We start from the raw sequence: 20,021 nt of genomic DNA on the forward strand, positions 1-20,021 counted from the left end.
TTCTCCGGTTTATTTGTGTTCAAATACATAAAAAATACAGCATCCGCCAGGCCTATTAGTCCAATGGTGCGCATATTTGGAGAAATAATGATTAGTTATCATGTTAGTAAAATATTTCGTCATACAGAAAAACATTTTTATTCATTTTTCACTGAATTATGCGATCTGAAGAGCTCAAACAGCGAACGCAGCCAGATGTTTCTCCTCTTCCTGATTTGCGTCAGACCTGTCAATCATCTCACGTCACGTGGTTCATCATGCGCGATAACTAAGCTAAAGTGACATTTCTTCACTGAAACAAGAAGCTAATAAATGCACATTTTAAGTATTTGTACGATTATGTGTTTTGTGTGTGATTTTCGTGCGATTTGGGGTTTTCATATAAATAATGAATGTCCAAATTGCGAGTGCATCGAGCGCATCGCGGGGGCCGGATTGAACCAATATGCGGGCCGAATCCGGCCCCCGGGCCGTATATTGCCCCATGTATGCACTAAAGGTTGGACTCGAAAGTGTTCCTTGCAACTTGTCAAATAAACCTAATCCATGGATATTGACATGCTGCCAGGAGTCGTGTTTCCTGACATTTATATGCCTGTTATCGACGACGGGGAAACATAAAGCAAATGTGAATATTTTATATAACTACAAAATAGGTAGGTTTAAATCCGCGTAATCACTTATATCAATGTTTTATCGTCATATTGTCCAGTCCTTAAAACTTATATAGTTTTATAGAATAGTTTTTGTCAGTGTTTATTTAAAAACACCCAATTATTCAGAATATAAGATGGAAAATATTTAATTAATGAGTTGTCAACATAATAGGCCTATATAACAATTCAATATATACGGTATGATTTTTACCTCAAAATTCAACAATTCCACACAAAATGATAACTGCAAATCCACGTTTCTCTGCCTGGAGTCCAGCTGTTTCTGTGAATTGCAGTGATCCATTTGCTTCTTTTTTCTGTAGCTTTCGGCACTCTTTAAATATATACCTCGGGTTTTGTGCCAAAGCTATTTGTACAGTAGGCTAAGTCGCAAAGTTCTTTTCCGTTTTGGAAGTGTTTTGTGTGTTTTTCGCGACATTCAAGCTGAAAACCAATGCTGCCGCTCAGTCTTTTGCCACTCAGTGGGTGTGACCGCAGTCGTAACGGTCGACGATGACGTCACGTGCATACCCTCGATAGGTAAAAACAAAATGGCATGAATCCACTTTTTTACAGACTGGGTATATATTTATAAAATCGTAGTGTTTATTTACAGCTTACTTACATATTAAAGCATGCATCATTCTTTTTATTGGTGTTTCTTTTCCTGACATCTTGCTAGAGTAGTGTTTTCTGTTTCCTTATCTTGTCTTTAAAATGTCCAAAACTAGATGACAGCATTATGTGGTAAAAACTGTGACCATAAGGAACTAAGTACTAGTCAAGTTAAGCTCATATTATTGCTCTCTATTTAACTCCACCCACCATGAGTTGTTGAGACAAATCAAGAAACATAAGGAAATTATAAAAACAACAAAGATTTGTATTTTTTTTTTTTTTTAATCATGCATCAATATAACCTTGATGTTGATAAATTGATGGTACGGTGTCACCAGACCATAAGGTCAGTTCATTATTCCTTTTCTCTTGGAGCATTATCTAAAACGTTTTACTGTCTGAATCAGGATATTCTCGTTTAATTTGATTTGTAACATTTACTAATAGCTTTCACCTGAACATTAAAAAAAATCTGTAAAAATATGGTAAGTCTGAGCAACAGGAACAGATGTAACACCATTGACAACTCTGCAATAGACTATAACACACACACAAACACACACACACACACACACACACACACACACACACACACATGTCTGTTATGATTTTTAATTGGTAACATGTATTTGTTCCTTTTTCTTCTTAATTAACTTTTTTTTAAATTAAAATGCTTAAATAGATGTGAATTGGATTAACAAAATAAATGCTAGCTCAAAAAAAATAATTCTGATCTTATCCATGTTTCATATAGTGTTTAGCATGTTTACCCTGGCACAGGCCTTTTCATCTGTCACTGAAATACCATTTGAAGAAAATATGAATCTATTTCAAATATTTAAAGTAAAAAGTATATTAGAACTTCTGTGCCTAAGCACATTTGCCTCATTATATTATAATTTTTTTTTACATAAATCTTATAAAATTCCAAATGCAGCATTAAATTATATAAATTGTATACAGTGCCTCTAGTTCCATTGTGGTGAGTGAAGATGGCATCTGTTCAAGCTAAAATGAAGGTTCCTTTCAAAATGGAGTGTAAAAAAAAAAAAAAAAAAAAAAAAAAAAAGACAATGAGATCTTAAAATCTTATTACAATACTTGTGGCAAGCAGGGCGGGGCAGAGAGCAGAGAGCAGTGAGAACAAATGAGTGCTGAATAAACATAAAAGAAAGAACATTCTGCCATAAATCACAGGGAAAGAAACCAAAAGACAGCATTCATGAAACTGTTTATATGTGAGTATGAACAAGTTTGACTGATAAGCATATGTACATTTCAATATCCATATTATTGAAAGACTTATTGAAACATAAAATATCATACATTATCTGCAAAAAAAAAAAAAAAAAAAAGGGAAAAAAAGAAGACCTATGCAAGTTATTGTTTTTTTGTTCCAGATTTCACTGTTGTCTCCTTGATTTTCACTGAAGGATCATCAGTGAAAGTTCATCCAGGAGGAAACACAACACTCCCCTGTAACATTAAAGATGACACAGAGATTTCATGGATCATTATAAATCGAAACCAAACATTTGTCAGAATTCTGAAGCTTGAATATGTTTATGGGACAGAATCTAAACCAGAGTCCTCTTATATTCACCCAAGTTACGCAGGACGGATAAAAGCTCTCAGTTCTTCCACAAACACTCACTCTCTGCTTCTGATGAACATCACTGACACTGATCTGATGCTCTACTGCTGCACTCAATGCAAACTTGAACAAACTCACTGCACTAAACTGGACTATGAAGGTATGTGCTTCAGACAATTTTATATGTCAATATATATAGATTTAAAATGAAAAACCAAATGAGCAAAGAAAAAAATAAACCCTTGGAAGCATATTCTCACCTATCCTCATCTCATATGTTAGGTGATGTAGAAGCAAGCATTGAAGATGTAGAGCAGCAGGACACCAAAACTATCATACATGAGTCAGTGATCATGAATATCTTCCCATGGCTGCCTGTCGTCTGTGTGCTTCTGCTGCTGTTACTGATGTCAAATGTTTGTGTGTGTTGGAGAGCAACAGGACTGCAGAAAGGTGCACTTGATTTTATTTCCATAAATATCCATAATTATATTTAATAATATATTTTGTAATAATTGTTTTCTCATTTAGGTGGTGCAAGAACCATTGACCCGCACCAGGATTGGATTCACAATAGTGTTCATGTGAGTCAGAAACTCTGTATGTTAATCTGTTTATTAGAAGTTGCAATTACGGAATAGACCTGTCACATCCTCTTTTTATCTTGCTTTCCAGGATGAAATAAATCGAAATGATTGGACAATAGCTGAAGTTCTGTATACACCTGAGTAATATTCCTTAATTCAAAATTCCCTTATACATTTAACTTCATCTTTTGTCCTTAATACAATTCGTAAGCATCATTATCATTGTAATAATCAAATAATATTTGTACGGCCCTCTTCTCTGTTGATGTGTGCATATATATTAGATTATTATTGAATTGTGTATTGAACTTTTTATTTCAAAATGTATGTATGACATTTTCTGTGACTTTAAATATCTAACTAATGCCCGTGAATAATAAAATTTGCCATGGACTATACTTTTGTGTCTTTGTATCTTAGCTCTGTTAATGATATTATAATATTATGTAATATTATTTTGTTGTGATTGTATGGCATCAAAAAGCTCCTCTCTCACAACAAAGGTTTTTAAAGGTGGTGGCTTGTTTCCTGTCTGTGATTGTTGATGAGATGTAGCTCTTGTGGCAACAGTTAAAAAAGCAAGATGCATCACACACATTGGACAGAGACACTCTAATTAGAGCAACACTTCTAATAATAAGTGCATACAAACAAAAATGAAATGAAGAATTAAGAAGTGTTTTTCTTCCTAGATGCATTTGCTTGTGATTTATGTCTAAAGGTAGAGACATGTATTGTCTAACTTTAAAACTTTTTTCATACCCAGTTTAGTGACAGTTAACCACATCTTGTTCACCAGAAAGCATATCTATATAGCGCTTTACCACAATGAACCACCGTTGATAGGGGAAATGTATTGTTGTATCTGTGATACAGACCACAGCAGGTCCACAGAGCATGTGATCATTTCAGAGAACAACGGATGGAAAGATGGACACACCAGTAAGATTAAAAATAAGGCTTACATCAGCTCAGAAGACTTTAATACATTGCATGAGGTTTGTTCAAAAAGGCATTAGTGTGGATCAACATTTAATCATCATTTAATTAATTCTAAAAAAACAAACAAAAAACAAAAAACAAACAGGTGTGAATTTTAAAAACATCCATAGTTTGTTAAATACACTGCATTTTAGTATAGTATATTTCACCAGTGCCTGATTTTCTTTTAGGTGAAATAGACATAATACACACTGTTATTTTTTTCTTTTTCAATTTCGGCAAAAAGTTCTCATTAAAGAACTAAATACCTGGAGAAATCATCTGCTACTGAGATTAATGTGAACAGATACTGTAGCTCTCTGCACATTAAGCCTCCTTAGTTAAGGCCATCTCTGACACTTAGTGGCGGAATTGCCCTCTACATTTTCAGATTCATAAATAAATCACTCTTTTGAATGTGCTCTTTTCCATCGATTGTTTGCCATTCAGCCTGAATCAAACAGATTGGGTGCTAAACTCGTTTGAAGTGGTATCTCCCTCTGTAAAACATGACCTTGATACTCGAGAACACAGAAAAAAAGACAAGCTGGATTAAAACAAATATTTACCTACATTTAATTGAAACAAACCTGCTTGCTATATCATCAATATACTATGGTACCACCACAGTAATCCACGTTTTTGAAAGGTAATTTTGAGAAACTGCCACGTGAATAAATATTTTAGAGATGCTTGTTGCTTATAGTTAACTCCTTAGAAGGGTGCATTATTTTGTTTGATGGTGTCTTTTGCCTCAGGACTGATGGAAACACATCTATAATAGTCCTTTAGAAGATATGATGATTTTGATGATTTTTTAAAATCTTTGTTCTTGTTTGAGGGTGTGTGCACTTATGCTATTACAAACCCAATTCCAAAAAAGTTGGGACACTGTACAAATTGTGAATAAAAACAGAATGTAATGATGTGGAAGTTTCAAATTTCAATATTTTATTCAGAACACAACATAGATGACATATCAAATGTTTAAACTGAGAAAATGTATCATTTTAAGGGACAAATAAGTTGATTTTAAATTTCATGGCATCAACACATCTCAAAAAAGTTGGGACAAGGCCATGTTTACCACTGTGTGGCATCCCCTCTTCTTTTTATAACAGTCTGCAAACGTCTGGGGACTGAGGAGACAAGTTGCTCAAGTTTTTGTCTAATACAGTCTTCTAGTTGCTCAACTGTCTTAGGTCTTCTTTGTCGTATCTTCCTCTTTATGATGTGCCTAATGTTTTCTGTGGGTGAAAGATCTGGACTGCAGGCTGGCCATTTCAGTACCCGGATCCTTCTTCTATGCAGCCATGATGTTGTAATTGATGCAGTATGTGGTCTGGCATTGTCATGTTGGAAAATGCAAGGTCTTCCCTGAAAGAGACGACGTCTGGATGGGAGCATATGTTGTTCTAGAACTTGGATATACCTTTCAGCATTGATGGTGCCTTTCCAGATATGTAAGCTGCCCATGCCACACACACTCATGCAACTCCATACCATCAGAGATGCAGGCTTCTGAACTGAGCGCTGATAACAACTTGGGTTGTCCTTGTCCTCTTTAGTCCGGATGACATGGCGTCCCAGTTTTCCAAAAAGAACTTCAAATTTTGATTCGTCTGACCACAGAACAGTTTTCCACTTTGCCACAGTCCATTTTAAATGAGCCCTGGCCCAGAGAAAACGCCTGCGCTTCTGGATCATGTTTAGATATGGCTTCTTTTTTGACCTATAGAGTTTTAGCCGGCAAACGGCGAATGGCACGGTGGATTGTGTTCACCAACAATGTTTTCTGGAAGTATTCCTGAGCCCATGTTGTGATTTCCATTACAGTAGCATTCCTGTATGTCAGGGATGGGCAACTCCAGTCCTGGAGGGCCAGTGTCCTGCAGAGTTTATCTCCATCCCTGATAAAAACTCACTTGCCTATAACTTTCTACTAATCCTAAAGACCTTTATTAGCTGGTTCAGGTGTGTTTGATTAGGGTTGGAGCTAAACTCTGCTGGGCAGTGGCCCTCCAGGACCGGAGTTGCCCATCCCTCCTGTATGTGATGCAGTGCCGTCTAAGGGCCCGAAGATCACGGGCATCCAGTATGGTTTTCCGGCCTTGACCCTTACGCACAGAGATTGTTCCACATTCTCTGAATCTTTGGATGATATTATGCACTGTAGATGGTGATAACTTCAAACTCTTTGCAATTTTTCTCTGAGAAACTCCTTTCTGATATTGCTCCACTATTTTTTGCCGCAGCATTGGGGGAATTGGTGATCCTCTGTCCATCTTGACTTCTGAGAGACACTGCCACTCTGAGAGGCTCTTTTTATACCCAATCATGTTGCCAATTGACCTAATAAGTTGCAAATTGGTCCTCCAGCTGTTCCTTATATGTACATTTAACTTTTCCGGCCTCTTATTGCTACCTGTCCCAACTTTTTTGGAATGTGTAGCTCTCATGAAATCCAAAATGAGCCAATATTTGGCATGATATTTCAAAATGTCTCACTTTCAACATTTGATATGTTATCTATATTCTATCATGAATAAAATATAAGTTTATGAGAATTGTAAATTATTGCATTCATTTTTTATTCACAATTTGCACAGTGTCCCAACTTTTTTGGAATCGGGTTTGTACTTTTTTCATGTCTATTTCTCTTTATCACAATGCCTGTTTGTGCATCTCATAACAAACTTTTATTTGCTTGTCAGATATTTGTTTTATATTGATGTAGTTGTTTGGCAGGATCAAAGTTTAGTTCTAACCTTTCCTCCAACACAAATACCTGCAGTTTCAAATTAGCCCGAAGTAAGCTGGATCAGAGAAGATCCAGGTTGATGAGAATAAACCTCATTGGTGGACATTAATTCAGGAGGGATTTGTGCCTTTGACACGCCCTTACAGAGGCTGATGATCTGAAAGAGAGAGAGCTTAAAATCATCACAAAACTGTGATGTAAATAGCTACAAACCACAAAAAAGAGAGAGAGAAAATGATCCCGAGACAATTTATATGTGAGTATGTGAAATTATCAAGAAAATCAAAGGAAACACAAAATCATATTTCACGGGATTCTATAGATATTGTTGACTTTTATATGATAATTTTTTTGTGATATTCCTTCTTTATAAGTTTCTTTCCAACATACATAAAACATTTGCCAAATAATTAAATGTTAATAATCACCAACATCTAGATTGTCAAGTTATTTTTTTCATCTCCAGGTTTTGGTGTCTTAATGATTCTCACTGAAGGATCATCAGTGAAAGTTCATCCAGGAGGAAACACAACACTCCCCTGTAACATTAAAGATGACACAGAGATTACATGGATCATTATAAATGGAAACCAAACATTTGTCAGAATTCTGAAGCTTGAATATGTTTATGGGACAGAATCTAAACCAGAGCCCTCTTATATTCACCCAAGTTATGCAGGACGGATAAAAGCTCTCAGTTCTTCCACAAACACTCACTCTCTGCTTCTGATGAACATCTCTGACACTGATCTGATGCTCTACTGCTGCATGGACTTTATGCTTGAACAATCTCACTGCACTAAACTGGACTTTGAAGGTATTTTTTCCATATTATTTTATTGAACATTTTTTGTGTGTGTGTTTTAATTTAATCGCTATAGTTTTCACTTAAAGCATGTGACAAAGTGACCACATTTATTTTGCATGTATAAAACCTCAAACTGAATTAGAAATCTATTTTTTTTGTATTGTTGCATGCAGATGTGATCACTGAAGATCAGCAGGACACTGATGATATCAGTCATGATCCAGTGATCATCAGTATCAGATTGTTTCTGCCTGTCGTCTGTGTGATTCTGCTACTGTTACTGCTGTCAAGTGTCTGTGTGTGTTGGAGAGCAACAGGACTGCAGAAAGGTGAATTTCACTTGAACATGATTTTACTTTTATGTTAACATTAGATCGCATTAAAATAATGTTTAAATTATATTTAATATGTTTCTGAATAATTGTTTTCTCATTTAAAGGTTGTTCAAGAACTAATGAAATGGACGCTGTAATAAAGTTTGGTCGTTTTATGATGAGACGTGATGATTGGACACTGGCTGAAGTTATTTATACACCACTGAATAATATTTCTTAAATCATCATTTCAAAATTACATTATACACCTAACATTATGTTTTGTGCTCATATACACATTTGAAAGTTATTAATTTCACGATGAATATGTTAAAGCTATTTTTTTTGTAATTATATGCCATTATAAAGCACCTCTTTCAGATTAAACTTTTAACAACATTGGCTTGATGGATACAGTTATTATCAGCGTGTTCCCTATTTGTGATTTTTGATGAGATTTACTAACAGTTAAAAAAAAGCAAGAAGCAAAACTGAAATGAAGAAGTAAAACTCTTTTGGATGCATTTGTTTGTGGGTGATGGTAATGACTTTGAACATGTCTTAAATGTTTTTCAGGCAACACATAGTTTAGTGACCATTAACCACATCTTGTTTTTCCACAGGTTTCAGACACAACTGGCATTTATAATCACACATATAGTGCTTCACCACAATGAACCACTAATGGGAGAAATATGCTGTGGTATCTGTGATACAGACCACAGCAGGTCCAAACAACAAATGGAAAGATATTCTCACCACAAAAGATGTTTCTTTAAAGGGGCATTAGAGTAGATTTGTTCAGTTAATCAACATTTAGTTTAAAAAAAGCAGTGAGAAGATTAAATAATAGGCATATGTATTTTTCATTTTACTAGAGATGTTTCACCGGTGATTTTTGGTGGTGAAATAGACATAATTTTCATTTTCTGAAAGGAGTTCTTATTAAAGGACTCATACCTGGAATGAATGGGAATGGGAACAAACACTGTAGGTAAGGCCTCTTTGGTCAAATACATTTTTCATTAATACATTCTCTAACCATTAAGTCACATTATGTAGCCTAGTGTATTGTCAGCATGTTGATGTCCTCATCTATGATTTGTAAATAAATCTCTCTTTTGAGTCGAATTGGTTCTTTTCCATGGATTGTTCACAGCATGAATCAAACCACCCATTCAGGTGATGAATTTATTTCGTTCCTCCCTTTGTAAAACATGATTTTGATACTTGAGAACAGAAAACAAGTCGAGCACTGGATTAAGAGAATTTTTACCTACAGTCAAAAAACATGCAAAACCATTTGCCAGTGACAAAGGGTTTTTTTAACACCTAAAGCATGTTGCATGAAGCCAGTTTCAGTTGCTACCCAGGTAAGTTTGGGATCAGTTTGAGCAAACGTTTTTTTTTTTTCCTGGCTCAAGCAGGGATTGGTTTTAGCAGTGTTCACAGTAACATGCTACACTGCTAACTTGCTCCAGAGCAGGTTTTATTGGGGGTTAGAGGTTGCAAACCAAAACTGGACCAATCAGCTGTACAGGACAAAAAAGCAAAGTGACATATCTGATGCAACAAAGCCACTCCCCCTATAGTATGTACAGTATGCAAAGTTGTTACTTGCTTAATGTTTACTCTGTTTTTGTCTTTGTCTGTTTAAGATCCCATAACATGTTTTAATTGTTTAGTTGCTAGCCAAGGAAACACAGGTTGACACTTTATTTGGCTGATAAATTGCATGACCTACTCTGTGCATTAGGTGCTGTTCTCCACTAGATGGCGCACATGAAATATTTCTAAACTAAAACAAAGCAATTAAGTGAAACATCTTTTAACATTCACATAAGCTAAAAGGGTATTTAATGGTACTTTTTTGCTTAAATAAACTTACATAATATATATTCTCTTTTTATAGATAGATGGATTGATATATAGAAAGATTTTCAGCATCTTCTATTGGCTCAGTCCTGTATCTTCTTCACACCTGTAGGAAAGATGACCATGTTATGAGGTTTTTTTTTATCAATACATAAGCATCATATTAAGATGTTATATTAATATTAGGGTTATACCTTCTAGTCTCCGTCGAATCCAGCGCGCTTTTGGATCAGAGCAGTACTTGTCCTTCTCTGTGTAGAATCTGCAGGATAGATATACAGTACCACTGAAATGAACACAATATCAGGCATAGTAACGCCTATGAAATTGCACTATAGAGAAAGCTTACATTATAGCATCCACACACAGACTCAGAGCATTCTGATGCTTGTATCCAGTCAGTTTCATGTCATTAGGGATTCTTGCCTTCGACACTGTCTTACAGCAGGTCACTCCAACTCTAGTGGGCCGACGAACTGAAAGAGAGATAGAGATTGAAATCTCCAGCGTACTTGTACAGTGCGTACTGTATACAGTATGTGTGAAAACAAGAAGATCTTGATCTTGATAAGGGCTCCATCATTGAAAACATGGCTTTTTGTGGGCACAGTGGGCTAGGGCCAGCCCACACCAAACCTAAACAGGCCCAGTGCGGGCTTGCCCAGGCGAGGCCAACAGCTTTGGGCTCACTGCGGGCTCTCTGTGAGCTGTCCACAATAGCGAACTGCCCACATTAAGCCCATGATGGCCCAGTGTGGGCCAGCCCGTTCGGGCACAGAACAACTTTTGTACCTTTGGGCCCATGCAGGTCTTGTGTAGGCAGCCCACTTTCGTTTCCCATGCTCTGTTTGGCTGTATTTTTATACAGTATTTTCTGTTTTCTTAAATTTGTAATTAATACAATAACAAAACAGTTAAATGATAAAATGGTCAAATGACTGGCAGTAAAGTAAAATCTCCTTATTTAAATAAGCTGAAAACACTGTCATATGACCAGCAGCAACACAACATTCAACGCTAACAGATCTGTCTAGATCTCAGCATCTTTACTTATTACAATCCAGTTTGACTATTTTTTCATACAAAACTTTTAGATGTTGATGTTTTATTGAAAATAGTATTGAAAAAACTTTGACACAAATACTAAATGAAATACCATTCATAAACGTCCTTTAAAAGCCGCGATTGCAGAGGTTCTGCTTTACCCTCTACATCTGGGTCTGATTTGGCTCAATTTGATACAGCAATACAGACGCCATTATTACATTTCCAGTTTAGCGCGTAACTACCTACGCTACGAATGGTAAGGGGCGTGGCGTTTCCGGACGCTTCAGCGAATCATGATACAGTGGGCCAGCTACCAACCTGCCAACCAATCTGAGCACACTGTGTATTTCGGAGGGAGTGGCTTCATAGAAGCAGGAAGTCAAACGAGCCGTTCATATGAGAGTGGAAACAGAGGTGTAGAATAAACGTAAAATATATGAAAAATACAGCGTTTTCAAAAAAAACGAAGCATTAAGACATGTTAAACTGTGACGCCAAAACATAGAGCACTTTACCACGATGAACCACTAATGGTAGAAATGTGCTGTGGTATCTGGGCTACAAAACACAGCAGGTCCACAGAGCTTTTGATCGTTTCAGAGAACAATGGATGGAAAGATGTTCACACCATTCAGAATGCAATTGGGGTTTATATCTGCTTGGTAGTCTTTAATACATTGCATGATGTTTGTTTAAAAGGGCATTAGTGTGGATTAATTAATTTTATCAACATTTAATTAGTTATAATAAAAAACAAACAAACATTTGTTGAATAATATGTTTTTTTTATTTTATTATACTAAATGTTTCACTAGTGGCTGATTTTTGGTGGTGAAATATACATATTAAAGAGTTTATTATTATTATTATTATTATTATTTCTTTATAATACATGAAGAAAGCACTTGCCACTACCTGCTATTGAGATAAATGTGAACAAATACTGTTGCTTTCTGCAGGTGTATTAGGCCTCTTTCTTAAGACACCTACTGAAAACTTTGGTTAAGCCCATTTCTGACACCTAGCGGCAGAATTGCACTCTACATTTTCAGATTTGTACATGAATCACTGTTTTTGTGTCGGTTCTTTTACATTGATTGCTCGCCATTCAGTCTGAATCAAACAAATCAGACGCTGAAATCAGGCGCTCTCTAAAACATGAACTCAGTAAGCCTGCTTGACATTACAGAAAACAAGACAAAGAAAAGACTGTACACACTAAAAACATCCACCACCACCCAAACCAGATGCTGATCATACTTTATTTGTAGTTTTAGATTGCAGTTGTTCCAGCGCACATCATCATACTAACATTTCCATGTTTTTTTCATCAGTCACTCAGACTTGCATCACACTTCCTATCAGGAGTTACTTAATTACAGTAGTCATGTTAGTGGAGTGTGGAAGTCAGGAGCTAGACATCGGTTTCGCTTTTTTATTTCTTTGAGCTTTCTTTTAAAAAATGTTCATTTTCTGTGAGAAACTGTGAATGGTGTCTACTATGATACCATGGTATCACAATGCCACAGTCATCAGTTTTTCCCCCTTTACTGTTAATGCAGTTAGGGTTGCTAGGTTGTGAGCAGACATGACTGCAGTTGTCAGGATGACACTGAAAGGCTGTTTACTAGCCTGAATCAAAAGAACTCATCCTGATCCAGCCCATGTTCTGATCCAGATTTTACCTATGGGTTGAGTTAGTTGCCAAAGTTTTGCCCATACTGTAAGTTTCCAAAAGCACCACTAAAATGGTGTAGAACACTAAATTAAATGTTTAAACACTTCATAAGCATTTTATGTTTTAACAACATCTGTTGTGTTTAACTTACAAAAACTGCATGATTTTCTTCTTCACCCACGGTTGTCTCCAATCACAGCAGATCTCCCTGAGTTTGAGGTATGGTTAAGTTTAAGAGTAAAGTAGGGAGTTTGGGGTAAGGGTTGGCTTACAGTTAGGGGTAAAGTTAACCGTGTATACTACAAATGTTAATTAATGCAATAACTTTATATTTAATTACAATGCACCAGCTTGCAAGTATAACTGGTTAAGTACATAGTATAAGGCCTGTTGACATTTATTTTGTAACCTTGCTTTAATTTAAAGAATTGTATGTATAGTTATCTAGAAATATTGGGCTGCACTGACAGTCTGTTTATTTAAAGGGGTGGTTCAATGCGATTTCACTTTTTTAACTTTAGTTAGTGTGTAATGTTGCTGCTTGAGCATAAACAGTATCTGCAAAGTTACAGCGCTGAAAGTTCAATGCAAAGGGAGATATTGTCTTGTAAAGTTATGGCAGTTTAATGCCTACAAAAACGACCGGTTTGGACTACAACGAGCTTCTTCCCGGGTTGGTGACATCATAAACCCTGCAAAACACTTCCCCCGGGAACACGCAACAAAGTGGGCGGAGGCCATGTGGCGCAGCATAATGAAAGCGGAAGAGTTGTGTACACAGGACGCGAGCGGCGCGATGCGACACGTCAAAAGATTTAGAACCCATTATAATCTGTGATATTTTCTACACTGGATGCGGCGCTGAAGACAGCTTCCAGAATCTACACGAGTGCTGGATTTGCACAAATGCTATTACTGAAAGAAGCAGTTCCCACTTTATAAGCAGAAACAGCTTTTTATGGCCCCAAACTGTAAGTACGTTTTATTGTTTGTACATGTCTTTTAAATGTATAGTTCTGTTGCTATTTTTGGTTGCATCAAGGACATAAACAAAGACCAACTCGTTTTTGCTTTGCTAGCCAGTTAGCTCAATTCTAGTGCATAACTGTTACTTCTCCAAAAAACTTCTATGTTCATAGACAAACAGTTGTTCATGCTATAAATTAAACAACGGATGGTGAGGGGCGTGGCGTTTCCGGACACTTCAGCGAATCACGATACACTGGGCCAGCTAACCAATCTGAGCACATTGCGTATTTCGGAGGGAGTGGCTTCATATAACCAGGAAATCAAACAGAGGTGACAGAGCTGTAGAATAAAGGTAAAATATATGAAAATATATGAAAAATACAGCGTTTTCAAAAAAAGAAGCATTAAGACATGTTAAACTGTGCCCCAAAAACACAATCAAGCCTAGAAAAAAAAAACACTGAACCACCCCTTTAAGGAGGGATTTGTGCCTTTCACACATCTTTACAGCAGTTGATGATCTGAGAGAGACTGAACTCTGTCACAAAAATCACAAACTGTCTACAAATCACAAAAAGGAGAGAAATGATCCTGAGACAATTTATGTGTGAGTATATATGAAATTATTAAGTGCTCTAATTTCACTGATGCTGTAGATTTTGTTTGTTATTCCTTGTTTGTAAGTTGCTTTTGATAAAAAAATCTGCTCTATGTTATATGTCAATAATCACCAAGATCCAGATTGTCAAGAGATTGCTGTCAAGTAAGTTTTTCATGGATTCACATTTTCCATATAAACCAAATGAATTTATTGTTTCATCTCCAGGTTTTGGTGTCTTAATGATTCTCACTGGAGGATCATCAGTGAAAGTTCATCCAGGAGGAAACACAACACTCCCCTGTAACATTAAAGATGATGAAGAGATTACATGGATCATTATAAATGGAAACCAAACATTTGTCAGAATTCTGAGACTAGAGTATTTGTATGGAGGTAAATCTAAAACAGAGCCCTCTTATATTCACCCAAGTTATGCAGGACGGATAAAAGCTCTCAGTTCTTCCACAAACACTCACTCTCTGCTTCTGATGAACATCACTGACACTGATCTGATGCTCTACTGCTGCACTGAATGCAGACTTGAACAAACTCACTGCACTAAACTGGATTTTGAAGGTAGTATTTCTTTTCATATTATTCTGTCATTCCTAGTTTCATAAAATGAAGAAAAAAAAAAATGCATCCCATGAATCAAACAGACTTAGAAATCTGCAATGATGTGGATCAGCAGGATCCAGATATCAGTCATGATCTAGTGATCATCAGTATCAGTCTGTTTCTGCCTGTCGTCTGTGTGTTTCTGCTGCTGTTACTCGTGTCAAGTGTCTGTGTGTGTCGGAGAGCAACAGGACTGCAGAAAGGTGAATTTCACTTGAACATGATTTTATTTCCATGTTAATTTATAATACCGTCAGGTTACATATACTATTATTATATTTAAAAATATGTTTCTAATTGTTTTCTCATTTAAAGATTGTGCAAAAACTAATGAACTGCACCAGGACTGGATTCACAACAGTGTTCAGGTCAGAATCTCTCATTCATTAATATAAAATTGCAATTACCTTTAGGCCGATCACATTCTTTTTTCTTGCTTTTCAGGGTAAAATAAAGTTTGGTCATTTTATGATGAGACATGATGATTGGACACTGGCTGAAGTTATTTATACACCACTGAATAATATTTCTTAAATCATCCTTTCAAAATATGTAATATTATCTTTTGTGCTCTTTTATTGCATTGAATATGATAAAACAAGTTGTCAAAGCTGTGTATGAACTTTACTGCAACTATATGAAATTCTAACTTCTTATTCTAACTAGTCTTAAACTTATGCACATGAATAATGATATTGCTCAGCATCACCTGTACTGTTGTCTCTTTATCTTCTAGTTCTGATATTATTTTGTTGTGATTATGTGGCATCATAGAACCTCTTTAAGAATAAACTTTGTAACAACATGGTTTGATGGATACATATTATCATTTTCTGAGATTTTTGGCAAGATTTACCAACAGTTAAAAAAGCAAGAAGCATTAACACTCTAATTAGAGCAACACTTTTAATGAAATGCATACAAACAAAACTGAATTGAAAAAGTCTTTTGGATGCATTTGCTTGTGTGTGATGTCTGAAGGCAACGACTTTAGAGAACATGTCCTAAATCAAACATATATTCTGTTCAGTGGCAGTTAACCACATCCTGTTTTTCACTGCTATCAGTCCTGATGGTCATTTATAACTAAATGCTCTTTACCACAGTGAACCACTAAATGTACTGTGGTATCTGTGCTAAAGGCCACAGCAGGTCCAGAGAGCTTGTGATCATTTCAGAGAACAACAGATAGAACGATGGTCACACCACTAAGATTGAAAGTGGGGTTTATATCTGCTTTCATCTGAATTAAATGCATTACATGATGTTTGTTTCTGAAAAACAAACATGTTAAAAACATCCATAGTTAAATAATATCTATTTTTAATTTTATTAGGCCTTTTTTTAGGTGAAATATTCATAATAAACAGCCAGGCTTTTTTTTAAATTTCTGAGAAGAGGTGTAATCAAAGAACTGTATTATAGGCCTTACCTGTAGAAAGCAGTACATTTAGTACATAACAAATAGTACACTTAATTCTATACAGTTTATGTAATGTGAATGTTATATTTAACTTTAGAGAATAAGTATGAACTTTTTAGAAAGCCATGTATTTTGTGGTGTTTGTTTAGACACAGAGGTATTTATTTATATACTATATGTATATTTCACCCTGTACATTTATTTTGAAGTATAAATGTTTAACCACAATTTTACACTTCACAGTCTAATAATTAGGACTTATTTTCATTTAATACTATAAGCTGGATCTGTTTGTAATGATCCACCCTTGAGTAACAACTTTTTAGCAAAAACCTGTGGTTCCCAGCTAGCAGAATTTTGTTATAAGAACGTTCTCTAAATATTCGGTGTTGGTTCTGGGAACATTAAAAACATCCAGTTTTCTTGACGTTACAAGAATGAGTTGTTTAATCAGATCTTCAGAGATTTAATGTCTTTTATCTTCAGCTCATCTAAGGCTGTGGCTGAAGAAAGTTGTTTCTTTCTTTCAGTTCTTGTTCACAGCAGGTGTTTGAATGATTGAAAGAATGTTTCAGGAACATCATACAAACCTTCAAATAACATTCTATGAACATTAAGGAAACATTTTATGTTCTTGGAATGTTACAAATCAACGTTCCCACAATGCTGAATTTTAAATCAAAGTTAAGTTGAAAGAACGTTTGAGGAACATTATACCTTATAAAAACGTTCCTGGAACGTCAAGAAAACTGGACGTTTTTAATGTTCCCAGAGAACCAACACTGAATATTTAGAGAACGTTCTAATAAACAAAATTCTGTTAGCTGGGAAATTACCTGAAAGAAAAGTAAAAAAAAAAATAAAAAAATACATCTCAACTTCCTTACTTCCCAAAATCAAAAAAGGCATAAAAAAAGAATAAACAAAATAAATGGCATCTCACCCCCTGCAACCCTTAAGTTGACAAACGTATATACAAGAATATTTACAAAAAAAATAAAATAAATAATAATAATAAAACAAATTGAATATATATATATATATATATATATATATATATATATATATATATATATATATATATATATATATCAATTAATAGGGAACACAATCCAAATCAGAATTCAAGTAGTAGTCAATCAAGCTTTAATCAAATAAAAATGAATTATCACAAACAAAAATCACACTCACTTATAACACTGTTGCTTTAAATATTTTAGAAACAGCGGAATCTCTTAAAATTTAAAAAATAGTTTCAAAACACGTAACTACTTCAAGATGTTCTCATTATGAATTTACTTTTAGATGTTCATGATTCATGAATTGTATACTAATTGTATGAGACCTGACACCTGACGTTGTTTTTCCTGAGACCTGAAGCCTTTCAGTCTGAGGCGCGATGCCGTTTTGTCCGATGACTGACGCCTTTTCTTTGTATGACTGAGGTGTGAGGAAGTCAACATGTAGGTACTCTTGGCTTGATTTTCTCACAAATGCAGTTGAGCAACTTCCTCTTCTAAAACAGCAGATGGCGCTTTGCTATGGGTCAATTTACACTAGTCTCCAGACAAAAGCCCCGAAACATGCATTTATAATAATAATAATAAACTTTGTTTTATAGTTATTTTAAAAATTGCATCGCAAAGCACTTTGCAAGAACATACAAAAAGAAAATACAATGGAATAGGGGAAATAAAAAAATAAAAACATACATCAAAACACATGTTTTGGATACACAGTTAAAGTAACCAGAGAAAATCTAAAGTTAAAATGTCAAGAATCAAGAGTCCATCTAAAGCAAATGCTCACCTCCATAACGGTGACTTCACACTTTATTATTTTCTATAAAACATCAACATCTAACCTGTCACCTGGTAACGTTCCCATAACGTTCAGAGACGGTCACGATGTGGAGTTCTTTTAAGCAGAGGTGGAGATTCCAGGGGTCAGAAAGTAAAAGTCCTGCCATATTTTTATTCCACCCACTGAAGCATTAATGAGATAAATAAGTGATTAATTGAGTGATGATTGAGCATTATTGAAGACACCTGATGATAACAAGCAGAATCACCAAAGGAGAAAATCACAATTTTTAAGTTACCATCATCGAGGTCAGGGTTTGTTTTAGTTGAGCTCTTGACCCTTGCCTTTTTAGTATTAGATTTTGTTTGGGCAGTTTTATCTGCATTAAAACCAACCAGACAAGCAAAGTTAAAAGATGATCAGGTGTTGGTTATGTTTTCTCAAAATCATTATTTGATCTGAATCACTGAGCTCATTTAGAGCCCAATCTCTGAGTTAGTTTTACATTATTGATTACAGCAGCACTGTGATTCTGCAGAAGATCAGCTTATACAATACAGAATTTTTTTTTTTTTAAAAGTTGTCCTTATCACAAAAAAAAAAAAAAAAAAATTCTTTTAGGCACACACAAACATCAAGTATCAGCCTGTGAATCTCAACAACGGTGACAAGCAACATATTCTGATCAACAGATCAACTCTGAACATTAGAAAACAAGCTACTAAAAAGTCACAGAAAAACAGCAAAATTTTAATAGTGAGAATAAATGAAATTACTAAGACAATTAAGCTCATAATTTATTCATGCAGCAATGCATGATGGGAGCCATGGATGAATTTTGATTGGTGGCTCCCAGAATGCACTGCAACATGCTTTATGATGGCCACCACTGTTGAGATTCACAGGATGATTCTTGATGTCTGTGTGTTTAAATGAGCTCTGCTTTTTTTTTTTTTTTTTAAATCAGAACTCTTAAAAAAAAAAAAAAAAAGTATTGTAAAAGCTGATCTTGTGCTGTAGAATCACAGTTCTGCTGTAATCAATAATGTAAATCTAACTCAGAGATTGGGCTCTAAATGAGTTCAGTGATTCAGATCAAATAATGTTTATGTAAAAACATAACCAACAACACCTGATCATCTTTTAACTTTGCTTGTCTGTTTGGTTTTAATGCAGTTAAAACTGCCCAAACAAAATCTAATATTAAAAAGTCAAGGATCAAGAGCTCAACTAAAACAAACCCTGACCTCGATGATGGTAACTTAAAAATTGTGATTTTCTCCTTTGGTGATTCTGCTTGTTATCATCAGGTGTCTTCAATAATGCTCAATCATCACTCAATTAATCACTTATTTATCTCATTAATGCTTCAGTGGGTGGAATAAAAATATGGCAGGACTTTTACTTTCTGACCCCTGGAATCTCCACCTCTGGTTTTAAGGTTTGGGGAATGTTATTTAGTGGATATTCAGGAACATTCAGGACGTTCTGGGAATGTTTAGGGGACTATTACTATAGGACCCCCCCTTGCGGGTTCGATTCTCAATACCAGCAGAAACTGTATGTGGGGGAAGTGAATGAACCGCGCTCTCTTCTACTCATTACCCACAACTGAGGTGTTTGAGTAAGGCACTGAAACCCCCAATCACTTCTCAGGCACCGCAGCAAAAATGGCGGCTCTGTGTGTG

The 20,021-nt window shown here is 35.5% G+C and overlaps 2 protein-coding genes across 4 annotated transcripts; both read left to right on the forward strand.

Moving 5' to 3' along the window:
* Window positions 1-2,136: 2,136 nt before the first annotated feature.
* Window positions 2,137-3,853, forward strand: LOC125258408. The gene is made up of 5 exons (XM_048175345.1): window positions 2,137-2,512; window positions 2,675-3,028; window positions 3,151-3,321; window positions 3,400-3,452; window positions 3,544-3,853. The coding sequence occupies exons 1-5, from the start codon at window positions 2,497-2,499 to the stop codon at window positions 3,598-3,600; spliced, it is 651 nt and encodes a 216-aa protein (XP_048031302.1). The 5' UTR covers window positions 2,137-2,496; the 3' UTR covers window positions 3,601-3,853.
* Window positions 3,854-14,229: 10,376 nt separating this feature from the next.
* On the forward strand, window positions 14,230-16,526 carry LOC125258370. 3 transcript variants are annotated; one of them, XM_048175279.1, is made up of 5 exons: window positions 14,230-14,495; window positions 14,715-15,065; window positions 15,149-15,310; window positions 15,423-15,475; window positions 15,552-16,526. In XM_048175279.1, exons 1-5 carry the CDS (start codon window positions 14,474-14,476, stop codon window positions 15,639-15,641), a joined length of 678 nt encoding a protein of 225 aa, XP_048031236.1. In that variant the 5' UTR covers window positions 14,230-14,473; the 3' UTR covers window positions 15,642-16,526. The 3 variants fall into 3 exon arrangements, with proteins under 3 accessions (XP_048031236.1, XP_048031237.1, XP_048031238.1); XM_048175281.1 differs by having other exon boundaries at window positions 14,236-14,495; window positions 15,273-15,310; XM_048175280.1 differs by having other exon boundaries at window positions 14,233-14,495; window positions 15,273-15,310; window positions 15,423-16,526.
* The last annotated feature ends 3,495 nt before the right edge of the window (window positions 16,527-20,021 follow it).

Source organism: Megalobrama amblycephala, linkage group LG22, assembly GCF_018812025.1.
Source record: "Megalobrama amblycephala isolate DHTTF-2021 linkage group LG22, ASM1881202v1, whole genome shotgun sequence".
Lineage (NCBI taxonomy): Eukaryota > Metazoa > Chordata > Actinopteri > Cypriniformes > Xenocyprididae > Megalobrama > Megalobrama amblycephala.